At 53.6% G+C, this 23169-nt stretch overlaps 3 protein-coding genes across 6 annotated transcripts; 2 read left to right on the top strand and 1 right to left on the bottom strand.

Moving 5' to 3' along the window:
* Positions 1-2676: 2676 nt before the first annotated feature.
* On the bottom strand, positions 2677-5676 carry Drd4 (dopamine receptor D4). The gene is made up of 4 exons (XM_057779148.1): positions 5387-5676; positions 3838-3950; positions 3182-3750; positions 2677-2999 (listed from the first exon to the last, which is right to left on the bottom strand). Exons 1-4 carry the CDS (start codon positions 5660-5662, stop codon positions 2797-2799), a joined length of 1161 nt encoding a protein of 386 aa, XP_057635131.1. The 5' UTR covers positions 5663-5676; the 3' UTR covers positions 2677-2796.
* Positions 5677-12631: 6955 nt separating this feature from the next.
* Positions 12632-13442, top strand: Sct (secretin). Of its 2 annotated transcripts, none has more exons than XM_057779865.1 (4): positions 12632-12717; positions 12841-12942; positions 13069-13173; positions 13290-13442. In XM_057779865.1, exons 1-4 carry the CDS (start codon positions 12632-12634, stop codon positions 13399-13401), a joined length of 405 nt encoding a protein of 134 aa, XP_057635848.1. In that variant the 3' UTR covers positions 13402-13442. The 2 variants fall into 2 exon arrangements, with proteins under 2 accessions (XP_057635848.1, XP_057635849.1); XM_057779866.1 differs by having other exon boundaries at positions 13069-13172; positions 13271-13442.
* Positions 13443-14964: 1522 nt separating this feature from the next.
* Positions 14965-23139, top strand: Cdhr5 (cadherin related family member 5). 3 transcript variants are annotated; one of them, XM_057779455.1, is made up of 15 exons: positions 14965-15058; positions 15138-15313; positions 15625-15675; positions 17518-17610; positions 17753-17854; positions 17951-18061; positions 18154-18327; positions 18880-18970; positions 19051-19148; positions 19249-19449; positions 19575-19688; positions 19767-19851; positions 19948-20448; positions 22245-22405; positions 22675-23139. In XM_057779455.1, exons 1-15 carry the CDS (start codon positions 14965-14967, stop codon positions 23137-23139), a joined length of 2517 nt encoding a protein of 838 aa, XP_057635438.1. The 3 variants fall into 3 exon arrangements, with proteins under 3 accessions (XP_057635438.1, XP_057635439.1, XP_057635440.1); XM_057779456.1 differs by having other exon boundaries at positions 22248-22405; XM_057779457.1 differs by lacking the exon at positions 19948-20448.
* The last annotated feature ends 30 nt before the right edge of the window (positions 23140-23169 follow it).

The following is a 23169-nucleotide window of genomic DNA, read 5'->3' on the forward strand; positions in this document are numbered from 1 at the left end:
AGCTCACTTTGTATTCAGATGGCCAGAGGGTTTCTGCTGTGTCCTGTGTGTCCTGCTGTGGGGATGTAGACCTGCCACTGTCCTCTCGTTGGTCTACCTTTGTGGCCAAGGAGTTTTCCACTTTTCTTTCTCTAGTGGAAGTAGTGTCAGGAGAACCTGAGACTGCTTAGCAGGGTTTGGCTCCGTAGCCTCTCAGCTCTGCTTGTGTCCAGGCAATGCCATGAGCAGCTGAAGGACACTCATGAATCTCCAGGGACGTCCTGTTGGCTGCACACTGAAATGTTTGTTTGGCCTGTGGCCAGGGCTTCTGCATGTGAAGTCCTGGTTGTCTTTGTTTTTCTTCACTCTCCCTTCTCATCACCCAGGTCCATCCCAGAGGCAGGGACCTCTGGGGGAGACTCGTACTCAGGTACTGGACTTGGCTGATCAGAGACCTGATGTTCCTGCTAACAAGGAACACTGGCAGAGGAGCACATTCTGGATGTTTCTAAATTTTCAGAAATGCCCTTTAGGGTTAAGACTCCGACTCATAAGGGTCAGGGTCCTGAGGCTCCCCTGCTCCCCTGCACTGTGTAGGGAATGTGCAGACTCAACCAGGACCTAGGGGAGCGCCTTCAAGTTTAGGGTGAACTTATAGACTTACCAATTCTTTTTCTTTTTTCTTTCTTTTGTTTTTGTGGGGTTTGTTTGTTTTTTGAGACAGGGTATCCCTGTGTACTCCTGGCTGTCCTGGAACTTGCCCTGTAGACCAGGCCGGCCTTGAAATCACAGAGATCCACCTGTCTCTCAGACTTACCAATTCTTACACCTACTTCTAAAATAGTTCCTGCCAGATACACACCAGCTTTACACCTTGGTATGTATAAAAAGATCATCCCACTACTCTGCCCTGGGCCACAAGTGGTTCCTCCTATCAGAAGGTCCTGCACCTTGCAGATTCCCGAGGTCCCTCAACATGAACCACAGGGATAGTTGAGGGAGGGGCACGTATGTAAGTCAGGAGATTCTAGTTCTGTGGGGCCCCGGGCCTTCTCCCTAAGGCTGATCAGTGAGTCAGGCACCTGGAGGCTCCAGGCCTGAGGCCCTTCCCACTAAATAAGGTCTTCGCGACCATCCTGTTTATTTCTGCTGGAATCAAGCCTTTGAGTAGGGACCTTGCCATTCTTCCCAGAAGTGCTTTCTGGTGACTGAGTAGCTCTCAGCTCCAACCAGTCACCCAGGCCATGCAGAGCAGGCCGAAGCTACACAGCATAGCTCAGTTTGCACACTGACAGCAGGAAAAAGACAAGTGCTTGGCAAAGTCATCTGTATCGAGGAGCTCCTCAGACTGCTAACCACAGGACAGCCTGCAGGGGGCATTCAGGGTGTCTACCCCCAAGAAGTGGCACTGTGTGAAAGCCCCCAGAACACCAAGATGGGTGACCAGCCAAGAGCAGTGGCTGTCACATGCAACTTGGAATCGATTCAGTTTTTTCTTTCCTTTTCTTCTGAGGAAGAAACCCAAAGGGTCTCAGGGCATGGCACTTAGGGCTCAGTTCCCCAAGCTGTGTCAAGCCTCCCATGACTTCTGCCCCACTCATGTGAGTTTTGGCTGTACGTTTGGATCTGCAGATTTTTTCCGTGGGAGTCAGCAAAGGCCAGGCGCACTTGGTATCCTAGAGTCTCCAGGGGTAATTTTTTTTTTCTTTTTGGTTTGTTTATTTGTTTTTTCAAGACAGGGTTCCCCTGTAACTCTGGAGCCTGTCCAGTGGTAAAATTTAAGGGTGTCCCAGTTCCACTAACATTAGATGATATGGGGCAGATTTGAACCCATGACTCCATTAACACCGAGCAGCATGCTAGCCCGGGGGTGTCAGCAGAGGCTCCAGCAGGAGTTTTGGAGTGTTTGGAGCTCAGTAAGGCCATAGTACCCTCAGTACTAGGGAATTGCCCCTTATCCAACAGGGACTATTTTAACACGGAAGGATTTGCACACTGCTGTCGGACTCAGTTCATTGTTTCTCAGTACTGAGAGCAGTGTGGTGTTCTGTGCCTGTTGATGTGGGCCCCAACCTAAGGCCCCCCTCTGCAGTCCTGACTTACATCTCTCCCATGACAGGATGGGGGAGGGAAAAATGTTAGAGTGTGCTGTCCCTGCCAGGAGTCATCTCTTCTTGCTACACTGGGCCTTGGCCAAAGAGCCCGAGCACAGGCGCTGCTCGGGTCCCTCAGTCCTGCCTTGAACCCTGCTGCTGGATATCCATGGGGTAGACGGCCTGGGTAGACCTGAGTGTAGGGCTCCCTTTCAGAGGAGTACTAAGTACTGACGGCTGCGAATGTGACTCATTGGAACTCCAGTGGAACTTTGCAAATTCACGGCATCTTCTGGAGAGAGGCTGGCGGGAAGCTAGAATATAGACCTGTACTCAAGAAAGCTTCCAAAATGGTGCCCATGCCCCTTTTAATGACAGCAGAGCCCTCCCTACTGAGCTGGCCTGGACAGGAACCCCAGGAAATTCCTCTAGCTCCTCTCCCAGATAGATGCTTGGTCACTTTACCTGTTGAGAGGAAACAAAGCCAGCTGAAGTAGTTCTCCAATCCTTCCTGGGGCAGAAGAGACTTCAGAAGCCTCCTGGAGCTGAGCCAGTAGTATCCAGGCCCCATCATACAGGCCAAAATACCTCCTCATTTGCTTGCTCCTCCCCAACCCCCAGCCTTCATAAATGATTAGGAAATAATTCGTTTAATCAGATGCGCCAGCGCACTCCGCCCACAGGCTTGGCTCTCCCTGACCTCAGGACAGCAGCAGTGGCCTTTTCAGCAGCGGAGACGGAGAGACTTGCGGAAGACGCTGCGGAACTCGGCGTTGAAGATGGTGTAGATGATAGGGTTGAGGGCACTGTTGACATAGCCCAGCCAGGTGACGGCACTGACCAGGCTAGGGGGCACGAAACAAGCTGGACACAGCGCCCGCGTGATGTGCACCACGAAGAAAGGCGTCCAACACATCAGGAAGGCCCCTGGGGGTGGGCGGCGTGAGCCTGAACTCCTGCACTCGAGGTCCATCTCCCGGGATCCCCCCCACACACACCTTTCACCCTTCCAATCTAGACTCCACCCACCTCCCACCTCGTGGAGCCCGTAACTCTCCACCTGGGACCCCGCTCTACATATCAGCTCTTGCCCCAGGGCAGGAACCCACCGACGACCACCGGCAAGACTCTCATTGCCTTGCGCTCCCTTCCTGTGATCTTGGCGCCCCTCCTGCAGGAAGGCAGTGCCGGCGGTTGCTGGAGCATTGCATCCGGGAGCGGACACTCAGGGCCGCAGGGTCTCTGAGAGAGATCTGGCTCAGGCTGGCTGGAGCCGCTGGGGCTTTGCAGGAGGCTGGGTGAAGGGGGCAGACATTGTGGAAAAAGGGGGCCCTGAGCACTGTCCGACACGGGCGGGCCGGGGCCGCTGGGTCTGCGCGGCGCGCGGCTGTGCAGCTTGGTATGCCGGGCTGCCTCCCAGCGCCGCAGGCCGCGAAAAGTAGCCCAGTAAAGCAGCAGCATGAGTGGACAGGGCAGGAAGAAGGAGCAAACGGACGAGTAGACCACGTAGTCGCGGTCCTCTAGACGGCACACGGCTGGATCGCGGCCAGGCACGTCGTTGAGGCCGCACAGCACCGGCGCAGCCACCGCGGCAGATAGCAGCCATGTGGCGGCGATGAGCAGCTGCTGGCGCTGACCCTGACGGTTGTAGCTTAGCGGCACCGTCACGGCCACGAACCTAGAGGGACACAGGCGTGGTAAGGGTGCAGAGTTGGGCGGATGACTGGGAGGTGGGGGTGGGAGAGGAGTTGTCTGGGGTACCCACCTGTCCACGCTGATGGCGCACAGGTTGAAAATGGAAGCAGTGCATAGCATGACATCCATGGCCATGAGGGTGTCACAGAGGCGGGGACTCAGCAGCCACACGCCACCCTGAACCTAGCCATACAGAGGTTGCAGGAAAGAAACACAAAACTTGACATTTCAGACGCTAACTTCCCGACCCCCATTCTTGTTGAAGAGAGGCAATGGCTGTGTATTAGTCGGAATGGGGGTGTGCACACCCAATGCAAGTCTGAGACAATTGGGGACACTTGTGTTAGAGGAGACAAAGGGGGCAGACAGATCTGCCTTTGACTCGGGTCTCCTTTCTTTGGGGAAGACCCAAGGGAGACTGATACCATCTGTTGGAGGGAAGCCCATAGGGGCAGAGGCCTGACCCTCTGCCCACTGAACACAAATCCTACCACCTCCATGACTCACCTAGAGTTATCCTGCCTGCTTCAACTGTCACTGCTGTGGGACTTTGGATGGGTCCCTTCACTTGCTAGACAGGGTACACGTGACTGTCCTGAGGACAAATGTGGTCTAGGGCTCTCAGGGAGTCTGCAGGGAGTGCTCTCCAAGGGCAAAGGAGCATACAGCCAGCTCAACCCACTCACCCCAAATCCCTTCATACTGATCTGGGACGATTAGGAGCTTAAGAACCATCACAGTGACGTCTGTCCCTGGGGAGGACCTGAGGTCCAGCACGGCTGCTGGCCTCTGCCCTAGCTCCAGAACTCGGTGTCTTCCTTAAAAATCCCATGCAGCCCAACCCCCAGAGTAAGGTCACTATGTCCCTCCCCATTCCTGTCCTAAGCAGCTCTTCTCTGGCCAAACCTCAGGCAGAGAGAAGTTTCCACCATAGAAGACACACCTAAGAGCCAGACCTGGTCTGGGGTGACTCTGTCCCAGAAGTCTCCAGAAGGTTCTGACTCTTAGCTGCCCCCAGGTTCACTATCCTGCCCAGGCCTCTCTGACTACACTTTTGATTCTCCAAGCTGCTGGCAGTTGAGTGGTGGCAGGCTCTCTCTCTCTCTCTCTCTCTCTCTCTCTCTCTCTCTCTCTCTCTCTCTCGTGTGTGTGTGTGTGTGTGTGTGTGTGTGTGTGTGTGTGTGTGCTCGTAGTCCCAAAAGGCAATGGCCATAGGCAGTGAGGCGTGTCTGCACACTTGTCTGTCGCTCTAGCTGGCTTTTTGCAGGGATTAGGGATGCAGTATTTCTGGAGTGGGAGCCAGGACTTAAATGGGAAAGACAGTATCTGCGATCCTTGCTTCCAGGGACACAAGCCTTCTCTGGGTCAGCAGATCACACACAGAGAATAGGAAGGGGTCGGAGGATGGTAGGGTGACCCGACAGACGCAAAACTGACGCTGGATTCTCAAGAGCGGGAGACGGTAGGCAGTCAGGAGTGAGGAGGCTTGGAGCCCCTTCAAGCACCCTGGCTCAAGGTTGCTGAAGGTCCGTGCAGCCGAACTGCGCCAGGGTCGGGCAAAGGGAGGGGAGGAAGGCGGAAGGGACGGAGGAGAGTGGAGCTGGGGCATGGAGGCTCACCTCGGAGTAGACAAAGAGTGGTAGCACAAGTATTGCAAGAAGGAGGTCGGCGGCCGCCAGGCTCACGATGAAGTAGTTGGTGGGTGTCTGCAGGGTGCGCTCGGAGGCCACGCTCACGCACACGAGCGAGTTCCCCGCCAACACCAAGCCGATGAGCAGCACGCCCCCAACCAGCGCCGCCACACCCGCGCCCCCAAGCCCGGCGCCCGGTCCCAGGGGTTCTGACCCACGCCCGGCCAACAGCCCACCGTCGTCGTCCGTGTTGTTGTTCCCCATGGCTCGACAGCTGAACCCGCTCCCGCAAATCGCTGAGCCCCGGGATTTGCAGGCAGTTGCTGCCCGGAGTCCCGCCCCCAGCACGTCAGCCCCGCCCCGTCCCGGCTTGGATTTCTGCACTCTAGGAAACTGGCCGAGGGAGGAATGCTTCATTTCAACAGAAGAGAATTGAGTGAAGTGACTAACATAAACAGGCCCAGCAACGGCTGGTGTTTTGCTTGATTCGGGCTAATTTGTGCTTCGAAGAACCTACGCGAAGGGCAGGTTGTCGGGACCAGACTCGAGAGAGCCAGCCTTCTCCGCCAGGAGACACTTAGGACCTTTCAGGCCACCAAATTACCTGCCAGGAGCTCCTCTCCAAGAAGCCTTGGAGGATGTGGCTGAACTCCTGCATGGGGACAGTGTCCTTACCAAGTAGGAAGACACCAGTTCTGGTTTCTACAACAGGCTGTGGGCGCCTCACCTCTTTCTCTCGTGGTTCTGGGACTGCCCCTTACCCTTAGGCACATAGAATTCACTCTTCATCCTACATGGGCAGACGTGAGCAATGCTTCCGACCCAGGCCGTGGCTGACCCTGTTCTATAGAGCTAGTTCCAGGACAGTCAATGCTACACAGGAAAATCTTATCTCAAAAAAAGAAAAAAAGAATGAAAAAAAAATAACACCAGTATAGCAAAAATTCTAATTGTTCTTAATAATAAAAAACTGAAGCCAGGTATAGGGGTTAATGCTGAAAGATCAGAGGAGCAGAGCAGCCAATTACTAGAAAGTTCTTACCTTTACCAATGCTCAGGCAGAAGGGGCGATCCTGTCCCTACAAAAGCTCAGACTGCATGCTCAGACTACACTGAGCTCCTGTCTCCTTCTGCCTCATATTCCTCTCCCTGTCCAGCCATATCACTCCTGTCTCCACCTCTCTAGTGCTGGGATTAAAGGCATGTGATCCCAGCTTCTGGGACCACCTTTGATCTTTGAGCTCTCTTTCCCTTTTAGACAGATTCAATCTTGCCCGTAGCTCAGGGTGGCCTTGAACTCACAGAGATCCACCTGCCTCTGTCTCCCGAGTACTGGGATTAAAGGTGTGTGCCACCACTGCCAGGTCTTTATGGGTAACTAGTGCCTTAGTTCTGCACTCTAATCTTCAGGCAAGCTTTATTTGCTAAATTATTTTTTTTATATTTATTTATTATGTATACAATATTCTGTCTGTGTGTATGCCTGCAGGCCAGAAGAGGGCACCAGACCCCATTACAGATGGTTGTGAGCCACCATGTGGTTGCTGGGAATTGAACTCAGAACCTTTGGAAGAGCAGGCAATGCTCTTAACCTCTGAGCCATCTCTCCAGCCCCTATTTGCTAAATTATAAACAAAATATCACTATATGTCGGTGTCATCACGCTTGTCCCTAAAGAACAATACACCCATCACAACCCTTAACCAGAGGAAAAGAGGTTCTGGTCAGCCTTGCATTGTCGCCTGGTGCATCTGAATACTGTGGAAGCAATTAGGGGAAAACACAGGTGTGGCCTTCCTGACAACAGGGAGTAGGGAAGCAGACGTTCTGTGCACTTTCTGTACCAGGGCTTGGTCCCCCTGCACTCTGAGCTGCTTTGAAGTGGACAAGAATCAAACTGTAAGCTGCAGACAGGAAGCAAACCTGGGACTGGCCTCAGGAAGGACACTGGGTTGATGCCTGGGAACTCTGAGGCTTCATAAGCCCACGTGAGAAATGCCCGTCTTTACCTGCAGGAGACACGGGAAGCTAACTTAGTAAGAGAGTCTACCTGAACGCTGGTTTTCGGGTGATGAGCAAGTTTCGGACACCTGTGACTGCCACCTGTGGACTTCAGCTTCAAGGTCGTGCAGCCCTTGCACATTGCTAGACACTGCTGGCCAGCGTGAGGGGCTTGTGCCATGAGCACCGCACTGACCATCCCCAGTGCTACTGAACTGAGATAACTCCAACGACATGGCCCAGAGTGTACCCTGGCTCAGTGTGGGCCGAGACTGGCATGCTCAAGCAGGACCTGCAGGTGGCTGTGGCCCAATTCAAGACCAGGCCTAGGGCCAAGGGCTCCGCACAGAGCCTTGGTAGCTCATTCATAGAAAGTCTCCCTCAAGGTTCCCACCACTTAGCCTGTCCTTTACTCTTTCACACGAGGTTGGATATGTAGGCTAGGCTGGTCTTGGACTTGCAGAGATCTTTTCCTCTGTCTCTCAGGCTCTGGGTTTATAGGTACTGCGTCACCACACCTGGCCACCTGGTCACCTGGCCCTTCTTGAGGGGTGTCTTGAGATCACAGTTATTTTTCTAGGTCTTTGTTCTGCCCCGGGAGGCTAATTGCTACGAGCATCTGTGTGCCTTCCTAGGCAAGGGTCTTCGGGAAGCATGGACCTCACCTCTGCTCTTCATCCTTGCAGGCTTCAGACTCCAGTGCCTGGCGAGGACTGCTCTGTCATCGGCTGCTGCCAAAGGCCACCTGGAAACAGAAACATTGGAGAAGGTAATCACTCCCTCTGGTAATTGAGTCAGTCTGTCAGGAACGTAGAAGAAAATACCCAAGGTATCCCTTGCCCCTTTTGTTGTTCTTTGTTTTTGTTGAGAAAGTCTCTCTATGTAGCTCTGGCTGACCTGGAGCTCTCTGTATAGACCAGGCTGGCCTTGATCTCACAGAGAGTCACATGCCTGTCTCCTGAATGCTGGGATTAAAATCAAGTACCACTACGCCAGGCCACGGTAGGTTCCTTTCTGGTTTCATTTGTTTATTTGTTTGCTTGCTTGGTTTTGAAACATGGTCCCACTAGGTAGGCTGCCTTCTCTATGTTGCTGTAAACACCACGACGGAAAACAGCTTGGGGAGGAAACAGTTTATTTAGTTTACAGGTTATAGCTTATTGAGAGATGCCTGCAGGAACCTGCAGGCAGGAACTTTATAAAATCCAAGTCATTGTAATCCGTCGCTAGTGAACTGCCACTCAACTAGAGCACATAAGTTTAGCTTGGCTCCCAGCCTCGAAAGGACATTGACAAAGCAATCTCTCAGGAACCGGCTTTTCTGTTTGTTTGTTTGGCTGGCTGGCTGGCTGGCTGGTTGGTTAGTTGGTTTTTCAAGACAGAGTTCCTTCTTGTAGCCCTGACTGACTTGGAACTCTATATAGAGCAGGCTGGCCTCAGACTCACAGAGATCCTCCTGCCTCTGCCTCCCAAGTGCTGGGATTAGAAGCATATGCCACCATGCCTAGCTCTCAGGGTCTTTCTTAAGCCCTTTCTGAACATAGCCTCAGCCAGCTATGTGACCCTCCTCTGACCTCAGTGTGCAGTGGCCCCTGTAACTCTCCTCTGATCTCAGTGTATGGTGGTGGCCCTGTCACCCTCCTCTGATCACAGAGTACAGTGGCCCCTGTCACCCTCCTCTGACCTCAGTGTGGAGTGGTCCCTGTCACAGGGTAGTAGCCGTTAGTAACCATTATCCTACACTCTCCCCTGGCCTAACTAACTCCCTGATGAGGCCGTGTGCACATTAGACTGGCTGGCTGGCAGAGGACTACCGCCTGCCCGCCCCCGTTCCTGTAGGTCACTGCTCACTAACCACCTGTCTCCTCCCTTCTGCTTATTTACTCAGGGATTTGATTCTAGCGTAATTTCTATGGTTCCATTGGTCAGGACTGACATATGCTTCTTCCCCCCTGCAGTCTTCAGTATTGAACCTAGGCTTCATGCATACAGGCAAGCACTTTACCACTGAGCTGTGTCTGTGGCTCTAGCACACACCCGCACACCCGCACACACACACACACATGCACACACACGCACACACATGCACACACATGCACCACACACATGCACACACACATGCACCACACACACATGCACCACACACACACATGCACACACACACACACACACATTTTATGGCAGCTTTATTTATAGTTGCCTGAACTTGGGAACAACACAAACGACCTTCACTGGGTGAGTGGCTTAATGCACTGGTCCATTCAGACAGGGGAACATTTGCTAAGCCCTAGGAAGAATTGAGCTGCTGAGCCACGAAAAGACTCAAAGGAGGTGTAGAGGAATATTGCCAAATGACAGAAGCCAGTGTGGAACTAGCAACGTGGCTCGGTGGGTAAAGGTCCCTGCTGCCATGCTTGTCCCCCGAGTTTGAAGCCTGGAACCCACAGGGAAGAAGAAGAAAGCCAGCTCCAACAAGCTGTGCCCTGACTTCCATGCACCCACCCACCTACCCACCCACACAAATAAGCAAACGCGATCTTTAAAATTTAGAAGCCAACCCCGACACTCTGGAACAAGCAGTTATTACCAGTGTCAACGACAAGATCGGGGGTCTGGGGGCAGGAGGAGCTCTCAGGGCTGTAACACTGCTGTCTTCGATGCTATGGAGCTGGATCCGTGCCAGTTTACGATGTCCAAACCGACAGGATGTTCAGCCCCCAAAGTGGCCCCTGGTGAGGACTGCAGGCCTTGAGGATAATGCTGTGTTGACCATGGTTCAAGCCAGGCGGTGGTGGCAGAGGCAGGTTGAGCTCTGTGAGTTTGAGGCCAGCCCAGTCTACGGAGCTAGTTCCAGGACAGCCAAGGCTACACAGAACCTGTGACAAAGCCACCTCTCCAGTGCCAGGGTGTTTTGTTTACGTTGAAGGGTTCTTATCAAGTCGCCCTTGTTGGCTTGAAGCTTGCAATCTTCCTGCCTCTGCCTCCCAAAAGCTAGGCTATAAGTATGTGTCACTAGCGTTCCTCCCCCACGTCCCCTACCCTTGTTGTTTATTCCAAACAGTGTTCCCGTGTAGCTCTGGCTGTCCTGTAACTCACTTTGTCAATCAGACTGACCTCAAACTCAAAGATCTGCCAGCTTCTGTTTCCTAAGTGCTGGGATCTGGCTGTGTGCCACACCGTTCCCCCCTCCCTTTCTTAAAATAGCTGGGCCACCGGTGGTGCCACACACCTTTAATCCCAGCACTCAGGAGGCGGAGGCAAGTGGATTTCTGAGATTGAGGCCAGCCTGGTCTATAGAATGAATTTCAGGACAACCAGGGCTACACAGAGAAACCCTGTCTCTAGAAAGAAAAAAAAAAAAGTCTGTTTCTGTTTCTCTGTCCACTCGAGTGTCTGTGGGGAGCAGGACCGCACTGTCCATAGAGGCTAGAAGGTATCAGATGCCCCCAGCTGGAGTTACAGGCAGTTGAGAGCCACCCTGTGTGGGTGTGGGAACTGAACTGAGGTCCTCTGTAAGAGCAGCAGGCTCTCTTAACCACAAAGCCAATAATACCCTCTACTCCCTGCTTCTTAGTAGAAGGGGATTCTGGGTGGAGGGAGTATGTGAGGGCATTAGGGAACTGAATGCCACGCTTTCGGTTCAGTTTTTCTGTAAACGGAAAACTTCTCTAAAATGTGAAGCCCACTAATTGTTTTTAAAGCCTCCTGTGGAGGGCTAGGGGTGGGGAGCTCCTTTACCCAGTGCTACCTTAGCATGTGTGAAGCCTTCAGTTCCATTCTTAGCACTGCAAAAGAACAGCCTTGTCCCACCTGCAGTACCAGGGCTCCAGAGATACCATGGCAGGAAGATCTGCAATTCAAAGCTATCCTAAACAATGTAACAAATTCCAGGCCAGCCTGGTGTATATAAACCTTGTCTCAAAGATTCAAAGCAAAGAACTCCAAAGCTCAAAACCTAATCCCCTTCCCCGCAAATGCAAGTGGAGCTGGATTTGGTGACTGGTGACTGCAATCTCTGCTTTTGAGAGGATGAGGCAAGAAGATTGCTGAGGGTTTCAGGCCAAGGTGGGCTAGATGATGGAGTTCAAAGGCAGCCTGAGCTATATACTCTGCCTCCAAAACAAAACAAACCATTCCCATAACAAACAAACAAGCAATAAAATAAAGAACGAAAAAAAAAAAAAAAAAGAAAAAGAAAAAGAAAAAGAAAAGAAAAGAAAAAAGCCTGGCCGTGGTATGGTGATCTCTGAGTTTGAGGCCGGCCTGGTCTACAGAGTGAGTTCCAGGACAGGCACCAAAGCTACACAGAGAAACCCTGTCTCAAACAAACAAACAAACAAGCAAACAACAACAACAACAAAAAACACTACATGACTTTTACTCAAGAGCTAGTTCATCACAGTTTGCTAGTTTTGTAATTTGATTCTAAGGATTGTCTTTTGGTTTGGGTTTCGGAGCTGAGTGGAACGGAGGTCCTGGTGCACGCTAGACAAGTGTCCTACCGCTTGTCCGGGATGCCAGGGATGGAGATCCTTTGCAAGTCAATTCCCATCCATGGTTCTCCCTCCCCTCTCCCCTACAACCTCTAAGGCCTGCTTTTCTCTTATTCTAACCCAGTTTTACCTCCTGATTCCAATACGAATAGGCTGTTTGCTCCCATCCAAAAATGCAGCCTCAGGGCCTAAGAGGAGTTCCATTTTTGTTTCGGGTGCCCGTCTGCCCTTACAGGTGGTTTCTCTGCATCCGTCCCCATCCTCTGCCCTGGGCGTTCGGACTCTGGTCTCATCCCCCGCCCCCAGTCATCTACTGGCCCTTCCTAGGCTTCTCAAGACACCTACTGCCACTTTCTGAGAAGAGTGTTCCAGGGTCTAGGGCTGGCGCCAAGATGAACTGAGGCTGGAGGGGCCTGGCATTGTGATTTTTTCTGCCTATCCTGAACCGCCATACCCTGTTCCTTGCCCGTGGTCCCAGATGGAGGTGTCTATTTCGCTACCTGGTAGCACTAACCCCTCTACTCTCCCTCCCAGTCAGCTGAGGGGCGCCAACGGGACGGGAGGTGGCCGGACGACAGCTGTGGGGGTGGCCCTGACCTTCCCGCAATCGATGGGGCGCGGCCGGCCGCGCGGAGCCGGGGCGGTGCTGGAGCCCCCCACCTGCCGCCGGGGCAGCTATAAAGCGGGGCGCGGGGGCTCAGGCTGCAGCTGCACCGCTCAGCACACACAGAGCCCGACCATGGAGCATCTACTGCCCAGGCCTCCGCCGTTGCTGTTGCTGCTGCTGCTGCTCGCTGGTTCCACTGCGCTCCCGGCGCTCCCCAGGTGAGCGGGGCGTGTGTGTTTGTGTGTGTGTGTGTGTGTGTGTTGGGGGGGTCACTTAACCACGGCCACGCCCACATGCCCGCACCGGCGAACTCTGACCCTCCTCGCCCCTCCCCTCCTCAGGATCTCAAGACATTCAGACGGGACGTTCACTAGCGAGCTCAGCCGCCTGCAGGACAGCGCCAGGCTGCAGCGCCTGCTGCAGGGTCTGGTGGGGAAGCGCAGGTGAGCAGGCGTAGTTAGAACTCTCCAGACTTTTCCTGGTATGGAGCAGGCCTGGTATAGTCCCCTTTCAGCAACCTGCCACATTCCAGTACTACCACTAATTCTAATTTGGGGTCGGGGGGGCAGTGAGCAGGACGCAGAAAATATCCCAGAGAACAGCATGACCGGGTCCAAGCCCTCAGAGGACCAGCTCTGCTTGCTGTGGTCGAACACTCAGGCCCTACAGGACTGGTGAGCGGTCCATCCTCAGCTGGACTCCTAAAGCATCCTTCCTATTCCCTTGCCATGTGGGTGTGAGCGCTCTAATGGTCAGCCCCAGTACCCTAACCACCTATCTCCCTCCACAGGCTCCTCCTTAGGCTTTCCCTGGATGGGTCCCGGTCTCTGTGGCTGCCTCCTGGACCAAAGCCAGCTGTCGAAGTTTCAGAGTGGACTGAAGCAACCAGGCGGCCCCGATGAGGGAGGAAGGGGAGTCTCCAGGAGCCTGGCTGGGGCTAGGGTTTGGTTGTCACTGGCATCAATAAAGAAGGAATTTAGACCCTGGCCTGTAGCTCACAGTGTGTGATGTCTGATAAAATCAAGGCAGTCCCTGCTCAGTAAGACTGAGTGTGGACAGGTCCAGCCACCTCATTCAATGACTAGGACCACACCCAGTTGCCCTTTGAACCTGGGAGGTCAGCTCGGACATTTCTTCCTTATCTCTGGTATCAACTGGATTCCTCTTTTCCCAGTTGAGTTCCCCAGTGTTCCACCCTGTCCTGTGGTCCACTTAGGAAAATTTCCAGGGATCAGAGATCCCAGCCCTGGTCCAGCCTTGTGGTCAGGGTGCATGGAGCGGTGAGGAGGCACAGGCAGGACAGATAGGGGTGCCTCATGAGTGAAAGGACCTGTGTACATCCTGGCTCTACATGTCTATGTGGTCTTGGCACATCCCTGAAGCCTGGATAGTGATGTCATCTCCCAGCAGACAGCTGTGTGACAACAGAGCTGTCGAGAGACAAATCGCTCAGTCCTGACAGTGGCCTGGAGCTGCAGGAAGGTTTCCAAGCATCCAGAGCAGCAAAGGCCCAGATGGTGAGGGCTCTGTGGGCCCTTTCAACACAGCACCCCTACCACCCTCCTGCCTCCACCTAGACGCCTCTCCCCGTTTCTGAGGGCTTGTAGGGGAGACTGGAGCAAGTCTAATGGAGACCAGGATTTCTGTGGTCCACAGATACTGGTTCCCCCCCAGTCCCGCTCCCAGCTGTGGCTGGAAGGTTTCATTTGCATCCTATTACCAAGGCCCTGCCAAGCCCTGCCAGGCCCAGCCCTGGGGGGACTGCTGTGCTTCCCACACAGGCAGGAGCATGCTGGGACACTCTTGCTCTGAGAGTGGAACAGGCGAGGGAAGTGACATAATGTGGCTTCGGGAATTTTGCTAAAGACATTGAAGAGAAAGAGACAAGATGAGGGCTATCCTGCTGCGGGTCACGGTGGACCCAAGGCCAATGGCTCAGCCCACATCCCTGTCCTTGTCCCCAGCTCCCCAGCCCTGCTCCGGCTCCTTCGCACTAGATCCCTCCAGCTCCCCCCCAGTCCTGCCCCAGCTCCCCCCAGCCTTGTCCCAGCTCCCCAGACCTATATTTCCACCCCCAGAGGGCTGCTTCAGCCCCCAGTCCTGCCTCAGCTCCCAGACCTGCTTCAGCTCTTCAGCCCTGACTCAGCCTCCTTAAACCGATGGCCCCAGCCTTGTCTTAACTTTACCAGGCCTATTCCCCACTCCCTGTGGTTCTCATGCTTTTTACACCTCGTGTAATGTCTGTGGGTTGAATCCCCACTTAACTTCCTAGAAGTCCAGGCTGAAACATGACCTCATGTCCCCTCTAAGCGCCGGCCAGCGGGAGCCCCCTTGGTAGAGGCCGTCAGTAAAGGGTCATAAAATGAGGCGGTACCTGGCAGGGGCGAAGGTCGCCCAGGCAGGAACTGTACCAGCCCTGAAACAAGAACGCAGCTGGACTCTTCTTCCAACTGACAGCTGCCACCATGGGGGCTCCGGCCCTCCTGTGGCCCCCGCTGCTGCTGCCATTGCTCTTAGTGCTGTTTGGCCAACCTCCGGGGACCTCGGCCCAGGACCAAGGTATGTGCTGGACAAGGGCAGGATGGGGTAGACAGCAGAGTGGGTGGATTGTACCAACTTCTCCTTTGCAACTTTCCAGTCTGCTCTGTGGACCAGCCGGTTGTTCAAATTAAGGAGAACAGTGATATTTCCAAGCCGCTGTTGAACATTTCGGTCTCAGATGACATGCATGTGACCCTGGGGTCCGGGTCCACTCCTTTTGCATTTATTATTGTGGACAACCAGCTGTTTCTCAACGTGACTCCAGATTATGAGGTACAGTCTGTAGGGTGGAATGTGCCCCCATGGGGACATACATGAGCATCCATTCCCCTAGCCTGGAAAAGACACCCTAGGAGGAGGGGTTAATGGCTCTATGTCCCCCAGGTAGTGAGGTTGGTTGGTACTGGGGGGGGGTAGGACCCTTGGGGGACACAGTTGCCAGAAGCCCCCTACACGCAGGATTTACCACCGATGACAGGGGCCCTGGAGAAGTACAGGCCTTCCTGCCGCACTCCCCTAGCCTAGGGCACTGTACTTCCTATGGGGCCCGGTGACTCATAGGGTACTGGCTTCATTATCCTCAGAAAAACTCTATGCTGGAGGCAGCCCTGGAGTGCAAGAGAGGAAATACAGTGGTAAGACAACCCCATTATCTGACCACCCCTGACCAGTCAGAATACCCCAAGACCATTCCTCCATGACCTCACCCCAGGGAGTCTGAGTATAAGCATTCTATTGGCCACTCCCACACTTTGCTTAGCCCAGACTCTGCCCTGAGCTCTAGACTCAAACGCTGCTAACTTAGGGCCATGTATGTGTCAGCACCTGAGACCCCAAGTCTGCCCCCCACCCCTCACCTGGGAGACACCTTCACTGGCCAGCCCCTTACCCCACTTTTGTTGTTTTTGTTTTTGTTACCCCCACACACTCCCAGGGACTCTGTTGGCTGGGCCTTCTTTAAAGTCAGCCCTGCTCTTCCTACCTGAGTCCCACAGGGGCTTTGGTCGATAGAGCACCTCTCTGACCCTTCTAGCGGATCCCCTTGCTACTTTTTTTTTTTTTTTTTTTGGTTTTTCGAGACAGAGTTTCTCTGTGGTTTTGGAGCCTGTCCTGGAACTAGCTCTTGTAGACCAGGCTGGTCTCGAACTCACAGAGATCCGCCTGCCTCTGCCTCCCAAGTGCTGGGATTAAAGGCGTGCACCACCACCGCCCGGCCCCTTGCTACTTTCTTGTCCCTGGTCCTCCTCCATCCCTTCTCCGTGCAGTGAGTCCCCAAAGAGTCATAACCAGACCCTGCCTAGCCTCACACAGAAACTTCCACTTTTTCTTACTGGGACTCAAACTTAATTTCCCAGCTGGGCGGGCAAGGCTAGGCTGTGCAGACACTGGCCTAGTGTAGACACTCCTTAAGTCTGCTCACACCAGCATGGACACATCATCTCAGGGGACGCCTCGCCTTCCTCGTCCACACTGTTCACCTGCCCAACCCCAGACATCTTCGCCCTCAGCCTCAGCCCACACCACATTTTCAGCCTTTTGCTAAAGGATGCTTCCAGATATGACAGGCTCCACACACTTCCTGCCCCACCAAGAACAACTCTCACACCCTGCCCTCCTACCCTGTACCATGACATGTTACCCACACATATCTCAGCCCATGTCTCTAATAGATAATAATTTTTTTTGTTGTTTTTTTTTGAGACAGGGTTTCTCTGTGGTTTTGGAGCCTGTCCTGGAACTAGCTCTTGTAGACCAGGCTGGTCTCGAACTCACAGAGATCCGCCTGCCTCTGCCTCCCGAGTGCTGGGATTAAAGGCGTGCGCCACCACCTCCCGGCAGATAATAATTTTTTAAAAGTTCATTTTTAAGTATAGTTTAGTGGTAGAGCACCTGCCTAGTGTGTGGTTGAGACCCTGAGCTCCACTCTCAACACACAAATACACTTCACACACACACACACACCACACACACACACACACACACACACACACACACACACACAGAATGACCATGGCCTTGACATCTGTCACTGGAGAAGAACACCTTTTCTTCCTCTCTGTCCTCAACCTCTCTCTCCTCCTGGGTCCCAGGAAGGTCTCTTTGGGGGAGGGGGCACAGCCAGTGAGTTTAACCTGAAGGCTCCTTTCTCTGCTATTCTTTTGAAGACTTGTTTTTAGACTGCTGCTTTCTTCCTTTGATATTTTGCTGGTTGTGTCCCCAGGATTGCCCTTATGTCTCTTCAGCACACTCTCCTCGTACTGGCTGCCACACTCTGAAATGTTGTTTAGTTTTGTTTTTCTAGTCTGAGTTCTTCCTCGAACAGGAGCCCATAGGCCACTACATCGTTGATGCCACCAATGTCTGTTGAGTGAAAGAGCGAAAGACTGAACGAATGAACTGATAGAGAAGAAAGGACCGAATGCTGGCACCCGAGCATCCCTCCTCGGCAGGGGTTGACTTTAGTGACTTTCTTGCAGGTGACAGGGTTGTTTGTGCCTGTGATTATCCTGGATGTCAATGACAATCCCCCAGAGTTTCCCTTTACAACCAAGGAATACAACGTACCAGAGGTGAGTCCAGTGGCATCACAGCAGGTGTCTTCTGAGTGTGGAGAAGGAATGGGGACAGAGGAGTGTCTGGGGGACGCCATCAGGCAGATAGATAGATATAGAAACCACAGCATGGCTGGATCAACTTCTTCTCTATCCCCAGGACACCAGAGTGGGTACAATTGTCATCCCTGCGACAGAACTGGCAGCCAAAGATGCTGACGTAGATGACACGCTCTATTACACTCTGCAGGAAGTGACCCCTGTCAGTGCTTCCCCTGTCCCCACGTATTACTGACCCCTTCCTTCTGATGCCTCCAGGCCTCAGAGGCTCAGGTTGTGACCTCTTCTGCCTTCTCAGAATGCCAGCAGCTTCTTCTCTCTGGCGGGGTTAAGCAACCCTGCTCTGACTCTGAGCCGGACCCTGGATTTCTATAAGAATCAGAAAATGACCTTCAGGCTGTTGGCACAGGTAAACAGATCACAGCTACCTGAGTCCTGGATGTTCTAGGCCTTGTCCAAGTCCTTGTGGGCCTGACCTGTCAGGGCTGGCTGTGACTACAGGATACTTGGAATGCAAACAGCACAGAGCCCAGCCACACGGCCACTGCCACCCTGATCATAAACGTGCTTCCTGCTGACCTACGGACCCCCTGGTTCCTGCCTTGCTTCTTCTCAGATGGCTACTTCTGCATCCAGGCCCAGTACCATGGAGTGGTCCCCACGGGGCTCCTACTGGTAATAGGGAGTAAGAAAGCCCAGGGTCTAACTTGAATCCAGAGCCAAGTCAGGGTAGGGACCCAGCGGTGGTCCTGTGCTCCCCAAGAGGTTTAGGCAATTTTGTAATTTTTTTTTGGAAACTAATATGGATGAATAATCATTCATTAACTATCCCAGCCTCAGGTCGGGGACATACAGACAAAAATCAGTGATGAGCACAGACCCTGTGATGTCAGCTGGGGTGTGAGGACTTCAGGGGCTGGGCTGACGCTAATAAGGGTCTGCTGTGTCCTTGCCCAGTAGACAGTCTCCTCTGGGGCCAGAGGGTCAGCTGGGCAGGTGGGGGCCAGCTAAGGCTACCGTAACCTCCATGGTGCAGAGGACACACGGAGGCTGCAAGTCTTCCTTCTTAAGTTCTTGCTGCCCCTTGAATCCTGCTGTGGTTGCAGCTCTGTCTCAAGCAGGAACTGTCCCCTGCCCCCATGCTCCAATTCATGTTCCAAGCTTTGAGGGACAACAAAAGAGTAAGAACTGGGGTCCTTCAATCTCAGGCTATCCCTATCCCCACAGTCATCCCCCCTCATCTTGAGTCCTGGTCCCATCTATGCTGTGGACGGAGATCAGGGGATTAACCGGCCCATCATCTACAGCATTACGGCGGGTGAGTGAGCGCTAGCCCTATAGCACCTGGGCCCTACAACAGAGGGACCAGACACCAAACCCCACCCTGAATTCTCCCAGGAAACACGAATGACACATTCATCATCGACGAAAAGTCTGGCAACCTCACGATGAAGAAAAGTATCCCCAGCCCCATGACCTTCACCCTGCTGGTCAGAGTGAGTACAACAGATGGGGCTCCTGTGTTCCCTTGAGCCCCAGCTGCAGCCCAGCTCCAACAAGTCCCATTGCTTACTCCTGTTTCCCCTGACTCCCCAGGCCGATCAGGATGATATGGCCCGCTACTCAATGACCCAGGCCATTGTGGAGGCTCGTGATGTCTCTGGGAACCCACTCCAGTTCTCTCAGAGCCTGTACCATGGTACAGTGGTGCTTGGCTCTGAGGCTGGCACAGCAGTGAAGGACAGGACCTCCCCTTTTGAGACCCTGAGGATCCAGGCTCAGTACTCAGTCTTCCCGGTATGCAGTCCCTTCCTGATCGTCTACGAACTCTCTGAGTGTGCCCAGACTCTGGTTCTCTGTGTGGGCAGCTTGGGATGGATGGTAGGACATCCAGGCCCAGGCCTCACTGCATTCTCACCCAGGACCTCAACTCGGACATCACGTATCAAATCACCAACTCCTCAGATTTCAGGATGGACGAGGATGTCATGCTGACCAATGTGGTTATGAAAGAAACAGGCGTCTTCTATGTACAGGTACAGTGGGGAATACGGGGGACCAAAGGTGTGGGGTAAAGAGGGACCCGAGAGGAACAAGCCCCTTTCCTGCCCCAGGTAGAAGCTACCAGTACTGTGACTAATGATACAGCCACCACTGTCGTTGAGATCCAAGTGTCAGAGCCCGAGGCCCCCTCCACAGGTGAGCCTGAGGGCCCCCAAGCAAGATGACTCCTCCTCTGGAACAGGCGTATTTGGGGACAGAGGCAAACCCAAATTCTGTCCATGCCTCCCCCAGAGTCCCCCAAGCCCCCAGAAGCTGGAGGAACAACTGGGTCTTCAAGTAGCACCACTTTGGAAGCCCCCACGACCTCTGGGACCTCTCAAGGACCGGCCACAACCAGCTCTGGGGGAAGTGCCGGCCCAGTCCCGCCCTCAGGCACAACTCTAAGCCCACCTGCCTCTACCTCATCCACACCTGGGGGGATCCCTACTCTTGGAACCAGCACCTCCCCCAAGACAGTCACTCCTGGTGGGGACTCAACACTGACCCCCAAGCCAGGAACCCCTCAGCCAGTGATCCCCATTACAGGCACAAGTACCACTTCTCAGCCAGTCACACCCAGTGGGGGCTCCACACAGACCCCCAAACCAGGAACCTCTCAGCCAACAGCTCCTACTTCAAGAACAAGTACCTCCCTCATTCCAAGCACATCCAGAGGGGACCCAACGCAGACCCCCAAGCCAGGAGCCTCTCAGCCGACAGTCGCCACGCCCAGCAGGAACCCATCATCCTCAGGTAGTCCACATGTTTGCTCTGGAGTCACCATCACCGCCCTCCTAACTCAGACAGGGGTTCAAGGGCTGTGCTACCACAAGGTCCACCCAGGCCTGGCCTGGCCACACTGACCACCTCCAAGGAGTCTGTGTCTAGTTCCAGACAGATGGTCCCAGTGGGGCAGATGGGGTGAGCTGAAGAAGGTATGGGGATACAGAGGCAGCTTTTGGAGCCAGTACGTCACATAATTCCCAGGACAATCTGTATTTAGGGTCTTAAGGTGGGGGCACTATTAGGAAGGTACAAGATAAAAATGACAGTTTTATGGCTGTCAGGGTATGCTAATGTATCCCTTTGATTCCAGCACTAGACAGGTAGTGAAAGGCTGTAGGTTCAAGGCCAGCCTAGTCTATACAGTGAGTTCCAGTCTGGCCACAGCTATACACAGAGAGCCTGTCTTTAAAAGAAGAATTATGAGCCAGTGGTAGTGGTGCACACCTTTAATCCCAGCACTTGGGAGGCAGAGACTGGCAGATCTCTGAGTTCGAGGCCAGCCTGATCTACAGAGGGAGTCCAAGGATAGCCAGAGCTATATAGAGAAACCCTGTCTCAATAATAATAATAATAATAGATAATTATAACTGGATATAGTGATGCATGCCTGTGATCCCAGCTAATGGAAAGACTGAGGCAGGAGGATCACTTGAGCCTAGGAATTCAGAGCTAGCCTGGGCAACACAGTGAGGCAATACTGCTAAAAACCAAACCAAAACAATAATCACACACACACACACACACACACACACACACACACACACAAAGTCAGGACTGGGGAGATGACTCATTCATAACATATTTGCCTTCTAAGCATGAGGACATGAATTCAGTCCCAGAACACACAAAAAACAGCTGAGTGACTTGTGGTGGTTACCCACCCCTTTAATCCCAGCACTTGGGAGGCAGAGGTAGGCAGATCTCAGTGAGTTTGAGACCAGCCTGGTCTACAGAGTAAGTTCCAGGACAGGCACCAAAGCTACAGAGAAACTCTGTCCAGGAAACAAAAAAGATGGGGCCTGACAAGATGGTCAGCAGCCTGACAAGCTGAGCAGACCCCTGGGGCCTGACAGACAAGTTGAGCGGACCCCTGGGGCCTGACAGACAAGTTGAGTGGACCCCTGGGGCCTGACTGACAGACAAGCTGAGCAGACACCTGGGTCCTTCACAGGTAGTGTCAGGATACTGACTTCTACAAGTTGTCCTCTGACCACAGCATGCACCATGACATGCAGCACCAACACACACACACTACATAAACTTAAAACATGCACACACACACACACACCACACACATGCACACACCACACACACGAGGTTCACACTGAAAGGTTTTCATACTGGTCATTGAGCTGTACACACACAGTGTACAGTGTTCAGGATCACAAGGGGCCAGACACGGTTAGTGTCGCACAGGAATGGTCCCCAGAGGCAGTTTTACAAGGCAGACTTCTCGAGTGTTCTTGAAAAACTGTGTCAAGTGTCATGCATTCAAAACTGGAGCCGAAGCCACACTAGGCAAAGTTCTCATTCAACTGTGCACAGGGTGGCCTTGAAGGCCATCCTGGTGTGTCAGAAGCTGGCAGTCATGTCCCCAGGGGCCTTCCTGCCTGCGGGGTTAGTAGCACCATTGTCAGAACCTCAGCTCTAAAGGGTGAGCCAAGCCATGCCTGTCTTGTTTTCGTGGTACTTCATTCTGGCCCAGGTTAGAAAGGGATGCTTGGGAATGTCCCCAAAGTAAGTGGCCTTGGTTTCTTTGGCAGGAGAAGGTGCAATGGGTGACCACAAATTTTCCACGGTGGACATGGCAGTGCTGGGCGGGGTGCTAGGTGCGCTCTTGTTGCTGGCCCTCATCGGCCTGGTCATCCTCATCCATAAGCACTACCGTCACCGGTTCAACTGCTGCTGTAAAGGCAAGGCTAAGGTAAGGGCCTCGGTGCGGTGTTGGGCTAGGCAGAGCAGAAAGGGGACTAACCCAGGATTGAAGAGTCACAGAAAAGGGACATGGAGGGATGAATGGGAACAGCTGGGAAAGGAGCAGAGGTAGGCTGGATTGGATGTGTTGATACCTGGTGTGTGTGTGGGGAGGGCAGGGGAAGGGTGGGAGCCAAGTAGTGGGAGGAGGGTTAGGAAGGCACTGGTGGGAGTAACGCCTCTGCTCTTCTGCACTTGCTGCACCGCGCCCGCCCATAGGTGCCTCCTCCGCAGAATAACTATGACAACCTGACCTTCCTCCCGGACCACAAGACCAGCTGGTCGTCCACCTCCAACCCGCAGCCACAGCCAGACCCTGAGCCCTCCCAGCCGCCCGCTGGGTCCCATAGCCCTATGTCTTCCAGCCCCACGCCCCCCAGCTCTGCACCTCCTAGCCCAGAGTTCAGAGCTTCCGGCTCTCCTAAAACCGTCCAGGCTGGGGACAGTCCTTCAGCCGTGAAGTCTATTCTGACTAAGGAGCGGCGGCCGGAGGGGGAGGGTGGCTACAAGGCCGTGTGGTTCGGCAAGGATATCAGAGAGGATGCTGACGTGGTGGTCCTCAACGAGCCCACAGCAGACATGGACAGCGCCAGCGCCACGGAAAGTGAGGGCAGCGATGATGACGACCCTGACCAGAAAACGAGTCTTCACCTTGGCGCTGATATCGACCACACTTATATCTAGTGCAGCACCCCCAACCTCCACTCCAAGACA

Source organism: Chionomys nivalis, chromosome 8 (assembly GCF_950005125.1).
Source record: "Chionomys nivalis chromosome 8, mChiNiv1.1, whole genome shotgun sequence".
NCBI classification, from domain to species: Eukaryota; Metazoa; Chordata; class Mammalia; order Rodentia; family Cricetidae; genus Chionomys; species Chionomys nivalis.